This window comes from Lithobates pipiens, unplaced genomic scaffold (genome assembly GCF_037356315.1).
Source record: "Lithobates pipiens isolate NorthernLeopardFrog02 unplaced genomic scaffold, aLitPip1_a1.2 Scaffold_16, whole genome shotgun sequence".
NCBI classification, from domain to species: domain Eukaryota; kingdom Metazoa; phylum Chordata; class Amphibia; order Anura; family Ranidae; genus Lithobates; species Lithobates pipiens.
Window position 1 is genome coordinate 543010141 of NW_027507748.1, and position 20294 is coordinate 543030434.

Sequence of the window (20294 nt, forward strand, 5' to 3'; positions counted from 1 at the left end):
AAGCTGCCCATCTCTTGTTTGCAGCCTTACCTTCTTTGTAGTATATTATGGTCAAGTAGGTGTAAAACAGGAAACAAACTTAGTTACTGGAATGCCTGTCCTGTTCTGTTCTGCATTGTTTAAGATATTTCCTGACTTGCAGTAAAGTGCACAGACACAGTATGTTTCAATACACCAGGTCCTGGCCTGAATATATGCTACTCATAATCCTATGACAGTGAAAGCTGATTGCATTTCAGCTTCTTCTTATTGCCAAACCAGTTTCCCTATAGACTGCAGTTGTTCTTTAAACTTGCTCGTATACAATAAAATTATTATAACGCAGACATAAAACATTTCGTTATTATCGCACGGGTTTCAGAGACAGGAAGCGACACCTTTTATTGTGAAAACATTTAGCCAAAAAATACAAACTTGCTATACCCTACTTATACTTTCATTACCTGGGACAGACAAAACAGGCCATCAATACTTCATGTACAAATATATATGCCCATGCATGTTCACACATCTACCTTATTTAAAAAAGGAGATGTAACATTCGACAAATTAAGTCTGAGTTTCCTTAAAATTACACTTTCCTCCCTGGTGGCGAGGATCTGAAGCTCCTAGAGCAGGGGTAGACAACCTCGGCCCTCTAGCTGTGGTGAAACTACAAGTCCCATGAGACATTGCAAGACCCTGACAATCACAGGTATGACTCCTAGAGGCAGAGGCATGATGGGATATGTAGATTCAAAACATCTGGAGCACTGAGGTTGCCTACCCCAGGCCTAGAGCCTAGCAGATAGATACGCACAATGACTCAACACTGTTCCCCTAAGCCCCTGTACACACGGTCAGAGATTTCCACAACCAAATCCGTCGGATTTTGCCCATCGGATTTTGTCCGTCGGATCTTGTCCAAAACTGTTGCATACACACGGTCGGACAAAGTTGGCGAAAAATACGATCTTTCAGAATGTGATGACGTAATTTAGTTACGATGGGACTGTATTCAGGCTAGTAGCCAATAGCTTTGATGTAGGAATTTGATCTGAGCATGCGTTGCACTTGGTCCGATCAAAATTCTCTACACATGATTGGAGTATGTCCGATCGGCCCATTTGGTCGGGAAATATTTCCAACATGTTGGAAAATTGGGTCCGACGGATATTCCGACGGAATCAGTCTGATGCATACCACACACAGTCGGATTATCCGACGACACGGTCCAATAGGACACATTCCGACGGATTCTCCGACCATGTGTACAAGGGCTAAGGAAGCCTGGATTGCCTTTTTGAAAGATTGATATTGAAACCCTAAATGACCATTTACATTACCGGGAAGTCTGGACAGCCCAGTATTCTGGTGTAATGGCATGGAAAGTAGAAATATTCTGCAGATATTTGCAGGCACCTTTAGGTTCTTGTACTTTATACCTATCAGCATCTTATTTGTTTTAGTGTATGGAAATGATTTAATTTCACTTATGCTTAAAAATGTTTAACTCAAAAAACGAAAATTCCAACCCGATTCGGTATTAAGATATATGTTCTGCTTGCATTTTATTAGCACAAAAATAATAACATGTGGACGCCAATATATATTGTACATTATAAACACTTGGGTGGTACATAAATTATTACAGATCTATACATTAAATGGGATTAGATCCTAGAGAGGAACTATCCCAGGGAGCTATGGCTTGGGTAGTTATGTAAATTGAGGTATTCCCTATATAACTATGGAACTCAACCATCCACAAAATGTATAGAATGATTTATATACCTTGCAATGTGATACCCCACAACTAGAGGTAGCTAGTGGCTTCAGAAATGCGCCAAAATCTCCAGTGTATATATGTACCTAAAACTGTTAGGTACTCTTTGCTCGCTCTATGGAAAAAAAAAGTATGGCTTACATTTCACCTACTGATACTGATATTGGGCTAAAACCATTACAAAAAAAACAGGTCAAAGAAATGAAAGAAAATTATTATGGCTAAGTGGTGACAATGACATCCAGTCTACTTTAAACTCCAGAACTGCCTAAGAGCTACTCATGTCCTAATAGCACGGTCAAAATGTGTTCATCCTACAGAAAATGACATGTCAGATTCATACTGATGGCCATACAAGAACTTTCCTTCGGCTAATACAATACAAAGTATTGCGTTTTTCCAGTATAAACATTTTTGCTTACTTTGCACAGTAAATAGATTCCTTAGAAAAAAAATTTAAGAAAGCTGGAAGACTTCGGTTACCCTTTTTTTTTCTATATTGCTTATCACTTACCCATATACTATTTAGCTATGGCATGATCCTTAATTTATGCAAAAACTGCTTAGTATAAATTTATTAAGGGCTAAACCTGTACTGAAGCTAAACCTTGGTTATATTTCATTCATACAAAAGCTGTCCATGATTCCTAGATCCCATGGAGTTATGCTTCACTTTTTGTTGATTTCATTTTTTTTTCTGAAAAAAAAAACATTTGTTTTAAAAAAATGTCATGTTTGTAAAGATATGTTGTACTTACCTTTGTGTACTGTTAAGGCATCAGGTGTGTTGACTGGCTGACACAAAGAAAGGATTCCCCTTGTTCAACCTATGTTTCCTATTATGTATGTTTATTATGTCTTCAGATGTGGGGTCCATGATACCTGATTTCTATCTTATTTCCTGGCATGTTAATGCTAAAGTATATCTAAAGCCAAAAAGTTTTTTTTTTTTTCAATTTTGGTTAGAGAAGGGGAGGGCTTGAACCTTGGTCTGGTTTTAAGTACTGTCAGTGTCCCCGCTAGGGAGATTTACCTCTGTATTTTTCCTAGTAACTTGTCACCACGAGGTGACTGAAAATGTTTGAGTTGTCACCAGAACAAAAATAAAATAAAAAATAGAAGGGTAATCTTCCAATGGGATCAATTGTTTAAAATGGCCTAAGATATGCTTTAAGTTATCATTTGTAAATACATGTGGATTGCAACGCTCCTCAACATTTTGTAGCTTGACTCCTTGGGTTTATCAGGTACATTCACTATTACACAGTAGGTATTTTCCCTCTCTGTGGTATCCTTACACTATCAATATCTGGTTATATATTTATTAACCACTTAAAAATCTCATGATATAATTTTACAGATACACTATATTACCGAAAGTATAGAGATGCCTGCCTTTACACGCACATGACCTTTAATGGCATCCCAGTCTTAGTCTGTAGGGTTCAATATTGAGTTGGCCCACCCTTTGAAGCTATAAAAGCTTCAACTCTACTGGGAAGGCTGTCCAAGGTTTAGGAGTGTGTCTATGGGAATGTTTGACCATTCTTCCAGAAGTGCATTTGTGAGGTCAGTCGCTGATGTTTGGTGAGAAGGCCTTGCTCGCAGTCTCCACTCTAATTCATCCCAAAAGGTGTTCTATCGAGTTGAGGTGAGGACTCTGCAGGCCAGTCAAGTTCCTCCACCCCAAACTCGCTCATCCATGTTTTTATGGACCTTGCTTTGTGCATTGGTCCAAATCATTTGTTGGAGGGTTTATGGTGTGGGGTTGTTTTTCAGGGTTTGGGCTTGGCCCCTTAACTCCAGTGAAGGGAACTCTTAAGACGTAAGCATACCAAGACATTTTGGACAATTTCATGCTCCCAGCTTTGTGGGAACAGTTTGGGGATGGTCCCTACCTGTTCCAACATGACTGCACCCCAGTGCACAAAGCAAGGTCCATAAAGGCATGGATGAGCGAGTTTGGGGTCAAGGAACTTGACTGGCCTGTACAGAGTCCTGACCTCAACCTGATAGAACACCTTTGGGATGAATTTGAGCAGAGACTGCGAGCCAGGACTTCTCATCCACATCAGTGCCTGATCTCTTGAATGTGCTTTTGGAAGAATGGTCAAACATTTCCATAGACACACTCCTAAACCTTGTGGACAGCTTTCCAGGAAAAGTTGAAGCTGTTATAGCTGCAAAGGGTGGGAAAACTCAATATTGAACCCTACGTACTAAGACCGGGATGCCATTAAAGTTCACATGTGTGTAAAGGCAGGCATCCCAATACTTTTGGTTATACAGGGTATCTCCAGCCAAGCAACGCTTAAACTTATGTTAATGGGTTACATCTTAAAACATGAGTTATTTCTTCCCAACACTCTTTCTCCTACACTGTAATGTATTGTATCTGACAAAAAAAGTAATGCATTCACTTTAATTATCTGGCTAATTCTATAAAAACAGCAATACAAAAACAGCATCCCTGCTACTAGTAAAATTATTTTGCACAATAGTTGATTTTTCGTCTGACAATAGAGCAGTCCATCTACAAAGCCTTCTGTCAGAAGCATTCCATCTGGCATTGCATACCCCAATTAGATAAGTCATCTGTTGGTAAGAAGCAACCACACAAGATTCCAATGTTCAGGTTACAGCGATCCCCTTTTCAGCTTGGAAAAATTTCTTAAAGCTTGCTTCACTTGGAAGATGTTTTATCTGTATCCTCCTCTGTATGACCGTTATCTAAACACACAAGAAGAAATAAGGTAATGACAATTGATTTTTTACAACCTCTTCTTGTGGATCATACTGTTACTGTATATATAAATCCAGTGGCATTGGCATAACTCAACTGACAATCTGGGGTCTTTAAAAATAATATTTCTACCATTAGACATGAATAGAGTTTCATGTTACATTACACTTTGCTAGGGTGAAGCAAGCTTATCACCATTTTAAAAAGAAAAATGTAATCTTAAGATACTAGAAATCCTGGAGGATGGCATATCCTTGCAGCACTAAATGGCTGAAAGACAAAATCAAAGTTATATAGAATTTCTCATATTTTAGAATCCTTGGAGCCTTACATGACATACCGTAAAATAGTGATGTCATGTAAGTGCCTAATACAATTGTGTTTTTAAGCTAAGCTCTAGTGTGCTTTAAAACCAGTTGTCATTTTGCCATCATGGGGAACTGTTTGCCTTGCTTCATTAAACTCCATAGGAATTGACACCTCGTCTCTCGCTTTGGAATAAGTAAAGTTCTAGCATGGTTAGTGTCTGTCTACCATTACCCTAAGAAAAAGGGCACAAAAATAGGATTTTTATAACAGTTTATCTTAAAATCCTTTTCTTTTGAGGTACATCAGGGGACACAGAGACTTAGAAATTACTGATGGGTTATAGGGTATCACTAGGGGATTGGACACTGGCACTCCCCTTCTCTAACCAAAGTTGAAAAAAAAAAAAAAAACTTTTTTGGCTTTAGATATACTTTAGCATTAACATACCAAGAATTTGCGGGCAGCACAGTGGTGTAGTGGGTAGCACTCTCACCTAGCAGTAAGAAGGGTCGCTGGTTCGAATCCCAATCACGACACTACCTGCCTGGAGTTTGCATGTTCTCCCTGTGCCTGCGTGGGTTTCCTCCGGGTACTCCGGTTTCCTCCCACAATCTAAAGACATGCAGGTAGGTTAATTGGCTTCAGTCAAAAAAATTGGCCATAGTATATGAATGGGGACCTTGGATTGTGGGCTCCTTAAGGGTAGGGACCAATGTGAGTGTGCAATGTACAGGGATAGGGACAATTGTAGACACTCAGGTTGAACTTGATGGACTGGTGTCTTTATTCAACCTAACTAACTATGAAACACCCAAGATAGGAAGTTCAATCCCCCATATAACCCCTCCCCCTACTGGAGGTACCTCAGTTTTGTAGCAAAGCAATATAAGTGTATTAGAAGAGGGGAGGGGCCTCTGTGTCCCGTGATGTACCTCCAAAGAAAAGGATTTTACAGGTAAGCTGTTATAAAAATCCTATTTTCTTTCTCATACATCACGGGACACAGAGACTCAGTAATTACTGATGGGATGTCCCAGAGCAATGCTATCTGAGGGGAGGGGAACCACACAACATAGGGTGTAATCAGACCTGAGGACCCTGTACCGCTGCCTGCAGCACACTGCGCCCAAAGGCGATGTCCTCATGCCTTCTCACATCCACCTGATAAAATTTGGGGAATGTATGGACTGATGACCAGGTTGCGGCCTTGCAGATTTGAGCCATGGAGGCCTGGTGATGCACCGCCCACGAAGCACTAATAGCCCTAGTGGAGTGCGACCTTGATCTGAAAAGGCAAAATCTTTTGCTTCAAACCATAAGCTTGAACAATTACTTGTCGAATCCATTTAGCAATGGTAGATGCTACCTGTCCTCTCTTAGGACCCTCTGGCAATATGAACAAAACATCCGTTTTGCGAACCTGAGCCGTCGCTTCCAGATAGGCTTTGACTGCTCTTCCTGCATCCAAAGAATGTAGTGACTTCTCTTCCGTAGAACAGGGATTTGGAAAAAAGGAAGGCAGAACAATATCTTGGTTTAGATGAAAACCTGAGACCACCTTTCGGTAGAAACCTAGGATGAGGGTTTAACACCACTCTATCCTTGTGCATTATCAGATACGGTTCTTTACAAGAGAGGGCCGCTAATTCTGATACTCTTCTGGCAGAAGAAATGGCCACCAGAAAAATGTATTTCCTTGTCAACAGAAGGGAATTTGATGTATCGGTTCAAAAGGCTGCTTTTGTAAAGCTGACAGAACCAAATTCAAATCCCAGGGGTTCAGAGGCGCCCTAACTGGAGGATTAAGGCGTGTTACCCCTTGTATAAATCTTCGGACCAAAGAATGCAAAGCAAGTGGACATTGAAACAGAACCGATAAGGCCGAGACTTGGCCCTTGATGGTACTCAAGGCCAGTTTCACCTCTAACCCATTTTGCAGAAATTCGAGGATTCTGCTTATGACATATTTTCTGGGGTGCCAACCCCTGGATTCACACCAGGAGACATATGCTTTCCAGACTCTGTGATAAATCATTCTGGAAGCTGGCTTTCTTGCATTAATCAAGGTAGATATCACAGGGCCCGAAAGCCCACGATTCTTCAGAATGTGGGTTTCAATAGCCAAACCGTTAAATTTAGCGTTTGTAAGGTAGGATGGAATACTGTTCTCTGGGATAGCAGGTCTGGACAGGACGGTAGGGTCCAAGGAGAGCCTACCGCCATCTTCACTATTTCTGCATACCAAGCTCTTCTGGGCCACGATGGGGCCACCAGAAGCACCGACTTCTTCTCCTGCCTGATCCTGCAAAGAAGTCTTGGCAGTAGCAGAATAGGAGGGAATGCATAAATCAGAGAGAACTGATGCCATGGAGTTACCAACGCATTTGTCCCGCATGCAAGAGGATCCCTCATTCTTGACACAAAGTTGTCGACCTTGTTGTTGAACCTGGACGCAGAGAGCTCTACATCCGGAACCCCCCATCTCTGGCATATGGCCAAGAAGACGTTGGGGTGAAGAGACCATTCCCCTGGGACTAACTGCTGGTGGCTCAAGTAGTCCGCCTGCCAGTTCTCTACCCCCGGAATGAAGACTGACGATATGCATGGCACATGTCTTTATGCCCAGATTAAGATCTGGTTTACTTCTCCCTGAGCTGCACGACTCTTGGTGGCCCCTTGGTGATTAATATAAGCCACTACTGTGGCATTGTCGGACTGGATCCTGACAGGGCAACTCTGCAACCTGTGTGTCCAGGCTTTTAGGGCTAGATACGCCGCATGGATCTCCAGAATGCTGATGAGTAAGGCCCTCTCAGTCTTGGACCATCTCCCTTGGACAGTGGACTGTTCCAGGACTGCCCACTTGGGTGAAGCAATAAGGCAATTTTTGATGAGCAGGGAAAATAGGTACATGCAGGTACGCCTCCTTGATGTCTATTGACGCCAGAAGTTCTCCTCCTTGTAGGATGGAGACTAACGATCGGATCGATTCCATGCGAAAGGACCGTATCTTTAGATCTTTGAGATCTAGAATGGGTCTGACATCTCCGTTTAGCTTTGGTACCGTGAAAAGGTTTGAATAAAACCCCATTCCCTGCTCTTGCATGGGAACTACCATGATAACTTTTTGCGACAATAGTCGCTCCAACGCTAGAAGGAGAGACTTCTTTTTCTCTGGGTCTCTGGGTACATTTGGTCTGAGGAAACAAGGAGAAGGGAATTCTCGGAATTCTAGTTTGCAGCCTAGAGTTATTGTGGAGACCACCCATTAGTCCCAAAAATTCCTCCTGCCAGAGCCCTGAGAACTTTAGTAGTCTTCCCCTCACTCGAGTGAGCGGGGGCGCCCCTTTATAAGGAGGTCTTAGCGTTTTGTCTTGCAGACCTTCTCCCCCAGGACTTCTTTTGTACCTGGGGTTGACTCTGAGTTTTAACCTTTGAGCCTGACAGAGGAGGCCGTCGTGACTGCCTGGAGGCTGATGACCCTGGCACTGGAGAAAGCGCCCGTTTAAAGGAGGGACGTTTACTCCTTTTCTTGACTGGTAAAAGGGTGCTTTTCCCACTAGAGATCCTTTGGATATAATTGTCCAAATCCTCTCCAAACAGTTTTGCACCATGAAAGGGAAATCCCGCCAGGAGTTTCTTACATGGTGATTCGGCTGACCAATTTTTCAGCCATAAGATTCTACGCATGTGTACCAATCTAAGCGTAAGGCGAGAGGTCTGAAGAATAGAATCTCTGATAGCCTCAACAGCAAAACACAAAGCCGCTGGTAGGTTAGCTAACCCCCGGGCTTGCTGTTCAGGTAAAGCTTTAAGCACCTGTTTAACATGGTTTCCCAAATATTGACAGACTCCAATTGCTGCCACTGCAGGTTGAGCTACTAAACCTGCCAAGGAGAAAACATTTTTTAATAGGAATTCCATTTTCTTATTCAGTTGAATCCCTAAGCATCTGAGCGTTGTCAGCAGGACAAGTCAGGCTTTTGTTTACGGAGGAAATGGCGGCGTCAACTGCCGGTATACCCCACATCTTAGTAAATTTTTCCTCCATAGGATAAAGTGTAGAAAACTTTTTGGGAGGAAAAAATGTTTACCTGGGTGATCCCACTCAGAATAGATAAGCTTTTCCAGCAAACCATCAACAGGAAAAGCATGTGCAGTTTGAGGAGGTTTCAGTGAACCCAGAGAAGAAGTGGGTTCTTTAACTGACTCAGGTACGGGTAACTTAAACTTAAAGAATTTGCACCAACATCTTCTCATCCTGAGAAGCTAAAGAGGGCCCTTCTCCACTAGATTCCTCAGAAGTGGAATCATCAGTCTCCTCCCGAACCTCTGAGGAGGATTCCTCTCCTTTATCCCAGAGTTCCTCACTCTGAGGGTCTTGGGTGACAAAGGGGGCCTAGTGCGTTTTCTTCCACTGAGTGAAGATGCGATTAAGGCCTATTCTTCGGGGGACTTGTACCTCTTCTACCCATAGTGCAAAGCAACAAAAGTTAGAGGTACCACAAAAAAATGCACTGACTGCTGAGCACTGTACTTCAGCAACTGCGGCTGCTACTAAGACTCAGTCTGGTACCTAAGTAAATGCTGCCTTGAAATGCCTGTGTCTTCCACACTCACATGCGCCTGTCAGCTCTGTATCCCTCCATAGGCTGTGTGCATCTGAAAAAGAGTGCACTTTAAAGCCTGTGTAGCCTAGTGCTCCGCCCCCCCTCCTCCTACCACTTCTGCCCCCCACGCGCTTTTTAAAAACGAACATTTCCCGCGTGAGCAGAGGCTCTAACCCTGCTGACAAGCATGGAGGGGAGGCTGGGGCAGAGGAGAGGGAAGGGCAGGTGGATGTGAAGCCGCTGTAATGGCGGCGGTGAACGGCGGTGAGCGGCGGTGAGCAGCGGTGGGTGGTGCGGTATGTTACCGCACTCTGCGCAGGCCTGTCTCAGTCCCCTAATCCATGGAGGGAGAATCCCAGAAGGAAAAATCCCCCTTACCTTCATCCTTCCTGGAGCATGGCTGAAGGAGCATAGAGCGTGGACACCAAGCAGACAGATCAGGCATGAAAGGTATGTGCTCTTAGCAGCCCCCGATGGCGACTATAGGCATAGCATACATTTACTTAAAAGGAGAAAACCTACTAGAATTAGAAAAATTCTTGAGGAGTCTCCCTTACCTTATCCAGCTGCAAGGTCTGAATAACAGACCCAATCTTCACCTCTCACGATGGGCTCCGTTAGGAAAAAAACCTTCAGAGACTGGGGCCCCCTTGCATAGGGGGATCTGCAGTTCTGGGCCCGTAAAGCACCCTACCAGGAATATGGCTAAAAAAAAACAAATACTGGGTCCCAGGGTTCAGCTCTCTAAAAAGAGAAGCGTTACAGGTAAAATCTTGTTTCTTCGGACACGAGGCCCGGGTACCATCCAATTCGGCCTGGAAAAGACACTTTGAATGGATCTGGTTGCATAGCTGGCCTCAGTAAGGATATTCCATCGGAGCTCAGCACAGCACATCTTTAATTATGACCAACACCTAAGACACTGGCGAAAAAACTGAGGTACCTCCAGTAGGGGGAGGGGTTATATGGGGGATTGAACTTCCTGTCTAGGGTGTGCCAGTGTCCAATCACCTAGTGATAGATACCCTATAACCCATCAATAATTACTGAGTCTCTGTGTCCCGTGATGTACGAGAAAGAAATGTAAATTGATTTTCAGTCAAGTAAAAAAGAGGGTGCATAGGTAAGAAGCTTTTGTTGATTTATAGCAAAGTGCATACACCAGTAAAACCACATGCATTCTATTGTTTTGTTCTGATCTGCTCCAAATAGACCGTCAGCCAGCAATAATTGCACTGTCCAATCTATCCAACTACCGTATTTTTCGGACTATAAGGCGCACCGGATTATAAGGCGCACTAGCAAAGATCGGCTGATAATGGGATATTTCCATATATAAGGCGCACCGGACTATAAGGCGCACTGGATTATAAGGCGCATTTAATGAAACAAAACTCTGATGCGGTACTGTAAGTCAAATTTTATTCAACTCTTTAGCAATAACCATAAAATGGTCTATAACAATAACTCTTAACACTGTTCAGTTAAATACAAAACCAGACACTCACTTTTTCACTTTATTCTTCAATAACTCTTAACACTGTTCAGTTACCGGTGAATACCGTACAAAACCAGACACTCACTTTTTCACTTTATTCTTCTCCCGCAAATCCATCAAATTCTTCATCTTCAGTGTCTGAGTTTAACAATTGGGCGATTTCGGCATCAAGCACGCCCGTATCCCTCTCATCATTCTCATCAGTATCCGAGTCAGTCTCGTTGCTGTCATCGGTACCGGTACTTAGCTGTTCAGTGATAATTCCGGACTTCTTGAAAGCTCGGATTACACTGGTGACTGATACCTTCGCCCAGGCATCCACGATCCACTGGCAGATAGTGGCGTAACTCGCCCGGCGTTGCCTCCCTGTGTTGGTGAATGTGTGTTCGCCTTCTGTCATCCAATGCTCCCACGCAGCTCGCAATTTAACTTTAAATGACCTGTTGACACCTATATCTAGTGGCTGCAGTTCTTTGGTTAATCCACCCGGAATGATGGCAAGCACCGAATTAGTTTTCTTCACTTGGGCTTTGACAGTATCTGTCAGATGGGCGCGCATGGAGTCACAGACCAATAGGGATGGAGATTTGTGGAAAAAGCCACCCGGTCTCTTGACGTAAACCTCTCTCAGCCACTCACTCATCTTCTCCTCGTCCATCCAGCCCTTCGGGTTAGCCTTGATGATGATGCCAACCGGAAACTTTTCTTTTGGCAGAGTCTTCATCTTGAAAATTACCATGGGTGGTAGTTTCTGGCCATTAGCCTGGCAACCGAGAACTACAGTGAAGGATGACTTCTCGTTTCCTGTAGTGCGTATAGATACCGTACTGGTCCCTGTTCTCTCGACAGTACGGTTTACAGGGATATCAAAGGTAAGGGGGACCTCGTCCATGTTGGTGATGTGCTCTGGCCGGATCTTCTGTTCATTGATCTTGTTCTTGCAGTAGGTACGGAAAATGGCCAGCTTTTCTTCGTAATCCTTTGGCAGTTGCTGTGACATAGTGGTTCTTGTGCGGATAGAGAGATTCCGCCTTTTCATGAAACGGAAGCACCAAGAGGGACCTCCTCGAAAGTCGTTGATCTCCATGTCGCGTGCGATCGCTGTTGCTTTGAGTCGAATAGAGACAGTAGAGACACTTCTAACTGCGGTTCTCTGTTCAATAACCCACTGTTCAATTTTGTCCTCCAACTGTGGCCATCTTGCTTTGTTTCCTCGGAAACTCAGTTTGGTCTTCTTTACCTGGCGCAGGGCATCTTCTTGCTTCCTCCACTTCCGTACCATTGATTCATTAATGTTGAATTCTCTCGCAGCTACTCTATTTCCATGCTCTACTGCATGACTGATAGCCTTCAGTTTGAAATCCGCATCATAAGCATGTCTCTTAACAGGAGCCATTTTTGGGGCAGCGGGTATACCGTAGAAAATTAACGAATGAATGCGCACACCTCCTGACTAAGATGGCCGTAATGCCCAATCCAAGCAGTGCAGCTTCCTAGCTTTGGTAATCCCACGAAGCTGCACTGCTTGGATTGGGCATTACGGCCATCTTAGTCAGGAGGTGTGCGCATTCATTCGTTAATTTTCTACGGTATACCCGCTGCCCCAAAAATGGCTCCTGTTAAGAGACATGCTTACGAAGCGGATTTCAAACTCATCGCTATCAGTCACGCAGTAGAACAACCTGAGAGAGGTTTACGGTACGTCGGTTTACGGTAAGAGACCGGGTAGCTTTTTCCACAAATCTCCATCCCTATTGATCTGTGACTCCATGCGCGCCCATCTGACAGATACTGTCAAAGCCCAAGTGAAGAAAACTAATTCGGTGCTTGCCATCATTCCGGGTGCATTAACCAAAGAACTCCAGCGATGTCAACAGGTCATATATAAGGCGCACCGCATTATAAGGCGCACGGTCGATTTTGTGAGAAAATTTAGGCTTTTAAGTGCGCCTTATAGTCCGAAAAATACGGTACTCTTTATTATAAATACATCTATAAGTCTTCTAACATCTAACTGTTTACTAAGTACTATAAGTAGTATTGTTCATATTGGTGATGGTGCAGTAATTGTTTTTTGAGCATATATTCACTCAGGGCACATTACCTGTTGCAGGGTCATTACATTGGCCTTCATTGCTGGAGAAGAATTCTTGCTCTGTTTTACTTAGTTCCTGAAGTATCTCCTTGATGCAACAATTCAGATCAAAGACTGATTCCTGTTCATGAGATTTGTTACACTGTGCTGCAATCTCCCCATTCTGAAAGGCTGCAGGTGCAGATGGTGCATCCATTAAGACTTCCATGGTCACATCTTCATTCATATTTTCTGTATCCGAAAAGTCACTAGACTGTGAAACATAATCTCTTTGTTTTTCAGCTTCACACATAATTACCGTTACTTCAGAGTCTGATGTGTCTGAGCTACCTGTAGTCACACTTTCATCTGGTCCCTCTTCCTCATGATTAATCAATTCAGGCACTGATTGGGCTATGTCTTCATCTGTGTCAGAATCAGGGGCAGTGTGGCGTCTGATTCGTGACACTGCCTCCCTAAGGTCTTTTGCATAGTAATTAGGTCTTCTAATGTATGCCTTCACTTGTGGTATTAATGAAGGTCTTTGAGAAATCTGGTAGCTGTCTTCATCTCTTTGGCTACTCTGTGGTGAACATGGATGAGCAATTTCAAATGACACAGCAGGGCTAGCAGATTGCAGACTTTCCCTGACAAATTTATTTCGATTTTTCGGTCTCCTATTCTCTAGTGTAGGCTCTTCATTTGGATTTAAATGTTTTTCTTCACAGTAATTTTGAACCATAGATATGGCATTTTTTTCAGCAGGGGGTTGTGTGTCCTTAGGGGCTAATATACATATGTCTTCTGGCCTTTCAGGAACACACATTTTCAAAATCTCTTCTGATGATTTACAGGTTTCTTCAGTAAGCATGGGTTCTAGAACATCCTGGTACTGCTCAGTTATAGTTATTTCAAGAGTCATATGATCAGGAACAGTGGTTGAGCTCATGTCTAAGATATTTTCTTTTGGAAGCCAGACATCTAATTCTCTCACGGGGGAGGTCTTGGTAAGCACATGTGGTTCTTGTACATTCATCTGATTTTCTCTAGGTGCTTTTGGTTGAATTTCTGAATTATAGCTTTCTACCGTAGATGGTTCACTGGTGCTTTTTGTGCCCTCTTTGCATTTTGTGTTGGAAAATGGCGCATTTCCTTCTGATCTCAAGTCTTTAGGATTTACAGTAGCATAACTTTCCTCTGACTCTTGGATAGTCATGTGAACATCATAATCACCAGATAATTCTGCTGCCTCTTGAATGCATGGGAGACCTCTACAGTCCCTCAGTTTATAATCATTTCTTTTTTGGGAAAAACTGTTTCCTCCCTGTAAGTTATATTCTTTTTCATGAGACGTAGGATCTTTGTATGTTTTATCAGACTTTGGACCTGACACTTTTGCATGGCTGTGATCTTTAGTTTCACTCAGAGATTCTATATCACCAATTGAAAGACCTAAGATACGAACAGCCCTTTCCGTGATGCTTGGAACCACCCTTTCTGTAGACAACTCCTTAAAATGGTAAATGTCAGAATGGCTCCTCTCTGAGAAGGTTTTCATTGTTGAACTTGAAGAGGTCTTTGAACAAACGAATGGATTAGGTATTGTTTCATTCTTTCCAGGCACTGCTAAATGCTTTTTACATGAAAGGCCTTCTTTTTTTGATGGTTCATCATGTAAAAATGTGACTTGCTCCATCATTGGTGGAAAAATATATTCTGCCCTGACCACCACACATGTTGCATCAATGACAAAAAAGCCATCACTCTCTTTAGAAGATGGAGCCTTTTCTGGGGCTTCCTTGGTTGCATTTCTTCTTCTTTCCATCTTATTACTCTGTAAATCTGAAGGCTGAAAAAGGTTATTTTTCATTTCTAGCTTCAGTTTATCTTCACCCTTCCAGCGACTGTGATCACGTCCCCTGCTTGGCAAAGTACTTATTTTTCCAGGTTCCTGCCACTTAGGTAAGATTGCATCTTGATTAAAAGTGCTTTTGCTTCTAGGACTAGAAAAAGCTATGTCCTCCTGCATATATGTTTTCATGTAGTCTTTATTTAGTGGAAGAGTAAAATTATAGCACCCGTGCTTACTTGTATATGGCATAGCATTAGAATGAACTCTGAGCTTTGGTTCTTTACTAGATATAACTCTTAATGGTCTTTTCCACCTATTATCTGGTTCATAGTTTTCAGGCTCGTTAATATTTGTGTATTTTCCTCTTGACATTTTATCAACAGGCTGAAATATTCCACTTGTATAGCTGAAACCTAACTCTCGTGGCAGTTTTGCTCCATGCAGTGGAATTGGAGGACGATCATCAAACTGTGGCATTTGCCTTTTATTACATGATTTAGTATTCTTGCTCTTGTTTGCTTCAAGCCTGTCATGGGTTCCTTTGCCAGTTACTCTTGGTAATGTGTGTTGCTGAGCCGGATCTCTTTGTAGAGGAATGGCAACTGTTCCATAGATCATTTCATCTGTGTGTAAGCCTAGATCACCATATGTTTTCTGACTAGTAGATACATTGGAAATTGGAGGATTTCCCCCTTCCACAACTTCATATATATGGTCAAGATAGTCATCAGAAGTAGATCCTGTCCATGTGTTATGAGCTCTTGGAAGTTTTCGGTCCTGCATAACACTATGATACGTGGGGTTACATTTAAGTTTCTTCTCTACAACACCTCTGTTCTCTTTCACACTGGTGTGTAGCAAATTTATTTTGGGAGCTTTCCAGTGATCTACACTATACCTTGGCAATTTTTCTCTACGTTCTTGGAAGTCCTCTTTTTCATTTAGCAGAACTGAATCACTGGTTACCTCCTGGTTAGGTCCCTGAATGTTGGTAGGGTTATCTTTGCTGATAGGGAAGGTGCGATGAGGGTAATTATATGAAGGTGGTGGAACATATGGTGGAGGTCCTTTTCTCTTCCTTATTTGAGGTATATTTTCCTTTAATCCATCCAGTTTGTGGACTCCATAATTAACTAAGTAACTCTGGTCATTATTGGTGCTCTCTTTTGGAGTCTCTAGTGAGGCCTCTATATTGACCACATCACTTGCTATAGATTTAGAGTGCTTTACAAGTTTGGACCACCAGCTTTTCTTCTCTTGAGTTGCAACACCAGTGGGAATCACTAGTGAAGTTGTTTTTTCTGGTGGAGGCTGATCCAACTTATTTTTTTGTGATAACATCTGATTTTGTAGTGCCTTTGGTGGGTAAGGTAAAGGTTCCCATTCATCTGGTTTTGGTGCTTTCATCTTATTCTCCAGCTTATATTCTGGTTGCCATTCTCCATAGACAGAATCTACTTTCATAAGCTTCCCTTTGTGCTTGTCTTTATTTGCAGGGGAAAGATTCCCCATTTCGAAATCTCTGGGCAATTTGTGTCGTCTTCTTTCACGCTCTAAAGTGTTTCTTGTAGGTATGTCCCAGTCATACCAAGATCTCTCTCTTATTCTGGAATCAACATTTGGTTCTAATCGCCCCACTGAGGCCACTCTAGTTCCCAATGAAAGGAATGGTTCCCAGTTTGTAGAATCTTGCAGGACTGCAGTCTGTTGCAGTCTGGATGGTGACCATTGTCTGAATGGCAAGTGATCTTTTACTGCCCCTCTGTTAACATGCCTGTGAAAACATTTAAGAGATATGTATGTAGTGAGGTTTGCACTTCTTAGCATCATGTATAGGTAACACACTTTGTAGTAGACATACAAAAATATATATTGTGTTCTAAGCCTTTAGTTAACCTGTCCATTTACTTTTTTCACATTCTGCTTCCTTTATGCCGCGTACACACGAGCGGACTTTTGAACATCCAAAGTCCGACGGAATGATTCCGTCAGACTATTCGATCGTGTGTGGGCTGCAACGGACTTTTGATTCGCAAAAGTCTGACGGACTTTAGAATATGGAACATGCTTCAAATTTTTCCGACGGAACTCCGCCGGACCCGGTCCCTCCGAAAAATTCGCTCGTGTGTATGCTATTCCGACTGACTAAAACCGACGCTAGGGCAGCTATTGGCTACTGGCTATGAACTTCCTTATTCGAGTCCAGTCGTACGTCATCACGTTCGAATCCATCGGAGTTTAGCGTGATTGTGTGTGGCCAAGTCCGCTCAGTCGAAAAGTCCGTCAGAACTCTGTCGGAACTCCGGCAGAACTCCTTCGGAAGTCTGTCGGACATAAGTTCTCTCGTGTGTACGGGGCTTTAGTGTCATTAGGCTTTTTGTTTTTCATTTTGGATAGGGTTAGGCCCCCTGTTTATACTAGAGTGTCAACTGTCTTCAAGACAGAAAGTGATTGAAAAACCACCATTTTAGAGCTGTCACCAGAACAAGAGGTGACGGCAAAGCTTTGAATAGGGACACCTGATCCTGTGACAACTGTGTCTGAGAGTGGAATTCCTCTCATTTTGAGAGATTTCCTATTACTGTGTCTTCAGGACATTAGGTAAGGTCAATCTCCTCAACTGTACCCAGAAACATCCCTATGCTAGCCAAAACTAAAAATAAAAAAAAAATAAAAAAAAAAGCTTGGGCTATACATAAACATCAATGATTAACTGCACTTCTAAACATGTAAATGAATACATCAGTTAATATTTATTCTGAGATTTATGATTTATTTTTGAGGGGGGGATCTTTATAACAAATAGTATACGGTGCCTTGAAAAAGTATTCATAGCCCTTGAAATTTTTCAAATTTTGTTATGTTACAACCAAAAACGTAAATGTATTTTATTGGGATTTTTTGTGATAGAACAACACAAATTGGCACATAATTGTAGAGTGGAGGGAAATCTATGAATGTTTTTCAACATTTTATACAAATAAATATATAAAAAAATTGTGGAGTGCATTTGTTTTCTGCCCCCTTTACTATGATACCAATAAAAAATTTTTTAAGGGGTATGAATACTTTTTCAAGGCACTGTATATGATGTCTATGCATTATTTGGAACTCCCATATCACACATAGGGGGTTATTTATAAAAGGCAAATCCACTTTGCAGTACAAGTGCACTTGGAAGTGCAGTCGCTGTAAATCTGAGGGGTAGATCTGAAATGAGGGGAAGCTCTGCTGATTTTATCATCCAATCATGTACAAGCTAAAATGCTGTTTTTTTATTTTCCTTACATGTCCCCCTCAGATCTACAGCAACTTTACTTCCAAGTGCACTTGTAGTCTAAAGTGGATTTGCCTTTTTGTAAATAACCCCCATAGTGAATTTGGATTATTAAACAGTATCTGTAGTATTCCTATTTCTGTTATGTGCTGTGTACTATATGAACAGAAGATACCTTTCTGAACAACTATATAACTAAGCACTTGAACTCTAGTCACAGGAAATGGGTCCTACTGCTGTTGGGGTAAGACTAATTTCCAAACCTAGCAACCAACACACTCTTCAGAATAGCTCTGATTGAAACCATGAGAGAGAGAGCTGACTGCTAGCAGCGGCATGGACTTTTTCACCCCCCTTGCTCTTTTCTCTCTCACACAGAGACACACAGAACTGCTTGCTCAGTAGCCTCCCTATTGGAAGAGACTAAGAGCGAATCACCAGGAAACAGCAGCAGGGAAGTGTGGTATGTGAAGTCTAAACACAGGGCAGCCTCAGTTTGCGGGATGGACCGTTTGCACTTACGAATTTTGAGTTATCTTGCCAATCAAAGGACCTATTACGGGGACGTATATCTACTATTTATGCCGCTATTACGGATCCGACTACTAAACTCCCCTATATGACCCATTAGGAACGGGACTTGAATATTACTTTTGATCTGTCCGACTGGCAAGACATAGCTTATGCTTTATCTAAAGTATCTATTAATACAACACTGATTGAGGCAAATTATAAAACCCTACTGCGATGGTATTTAGTACCAACCAGGATCGCTAGGATGCATCCATCTGCATCCCCCATGTGCTTTAGACGGTGTGGCCAGGTGGGTACGATGTGCCACATTTGGTGGCAATGCCCAATAATAACTAGATTTTGGATTCGTATATTTAACCTCATATACACAGTTACTGGGGTTAATATTCGTAGAGCCCCGGAAGTTGCGCTTTTTCAAAAACTCCCTGATGGGGTTCCTAAGAAATCCTCAAAACTGATAATATATATAATTTTGGCTGCTAGGATAACTATAGCTAGATATTGGAAGCAGTCGATGGTTCCTCTTGACTCTGTGAAAACTAAGCTTAACTGGATCATGGTTAATGATAGACTCACCTGGACCCTCCGTAATAATTCCAAGAAATTCGATATGATATGGGACCCGTGGATTAAATATGTCTCTCCCTTGTGATCTGCCACTGGTTGACCCTCCCTTTCCCTCCCTTTTTTTTTTTCTTTTCCTCTTCTTCTTTCTTCTCTTTTCTTTCCTTTCTGTTTTTTCTTTTTCTTCTCTATACTTACTGTCTAACAAGACATTCTTATAATTTACAAAATGTCAGGCGTAACTTCATGAGGTTGATACTTGCGGCAGAGGGGCGTAGGGGAATTCCCCCCCCCCCCCCCCGCCTTTTTCTTTTTTTTTCTCCTTCCTCTTCACCCTGCTCTGTTTTCTGCACTGTTATCGCCCCTGACAATGTAGGCACATATGGCTCCCTGGGTGAGGTGTAAGTGGACCTAGCAGAGTGTGGGGCATACTTTAAATTTTGGTTAATGAAGCACCATACTCTTCTAGGTTGCTAAGTAATGTGCAGTCCATCAATATTTTGGTTACATATAGTTTATATTTAACTTATGGCTTTGAGAAACTGCACTCCCAATCTTACTGTCGGAGGACCTGGCTGATGTTTAGGTTGGTAGTCACATCTTTTGGAATTTTGATGTTTACTGACTGTACTTTTTGTGCTATTATCTTGTTGTCTTACTTTGCATTATAAATAAAAACATATTGAAAGTAAACACAGGGCAGCCTGATTGACTGTGTAAGGACACAGGACTGCAAATCCCAGGCTGCACTGCTCAGAGTCGGGAGGATTGTGGGAGAAACTATAAAAGACACAGAGCGGACTAGGCCAAAAAGCATTGTTCCTGGATCCCACCAGGAGAGCAACCCCTCTGTTGCTATGTGTGAAGGGGATTGTGGCCTACCAAGGGGAACACAGTCTGCAGCCCTGCCCAGAGGAACAGAACCTGCATGCTCCGGAAGGGCGCTCTGCAGCTGCATGGAACGTTCACGGAAGAGGCCGTTTCAACAGTTTAGAGACAGAACGCCATTGCGACACACCTGCAGCCAGGAGAGTTGGTCGATCCTCTGTGGAGGACTGCTGATTGTGT

At 42.5% G+C, this 20294-nt stretch overlaps 1 protein-coding gene across 1 annotated transcript in view; it reads right to left on the bottom strand.

The window, feature by feature from the left end:
- Positions 1-3979: 3979 nt before the first annotated feature.
- DDN (dendrin) overlaps positions 3980-20294 on the bottom strand; it is a 47318-nt gene continuing 31003 nt past the window's right edge. Inside the window, exons 3-4 of the mRNA XM_077483332.1 lie at positions 13030-16625; positions 3980-4495 (exon numbers count right to left, since the gene is read on the bottom strand). Coding sequence (XP_077339458.1) covers positions 4449-4495; positions 13030-16625 — 3643 coding nt within the window. The 3' untranslated portion in view covers positions 3980-4448. The remainder of the gene's footprint in view (positions 4496-13029; positions 16626-20294) is intronic.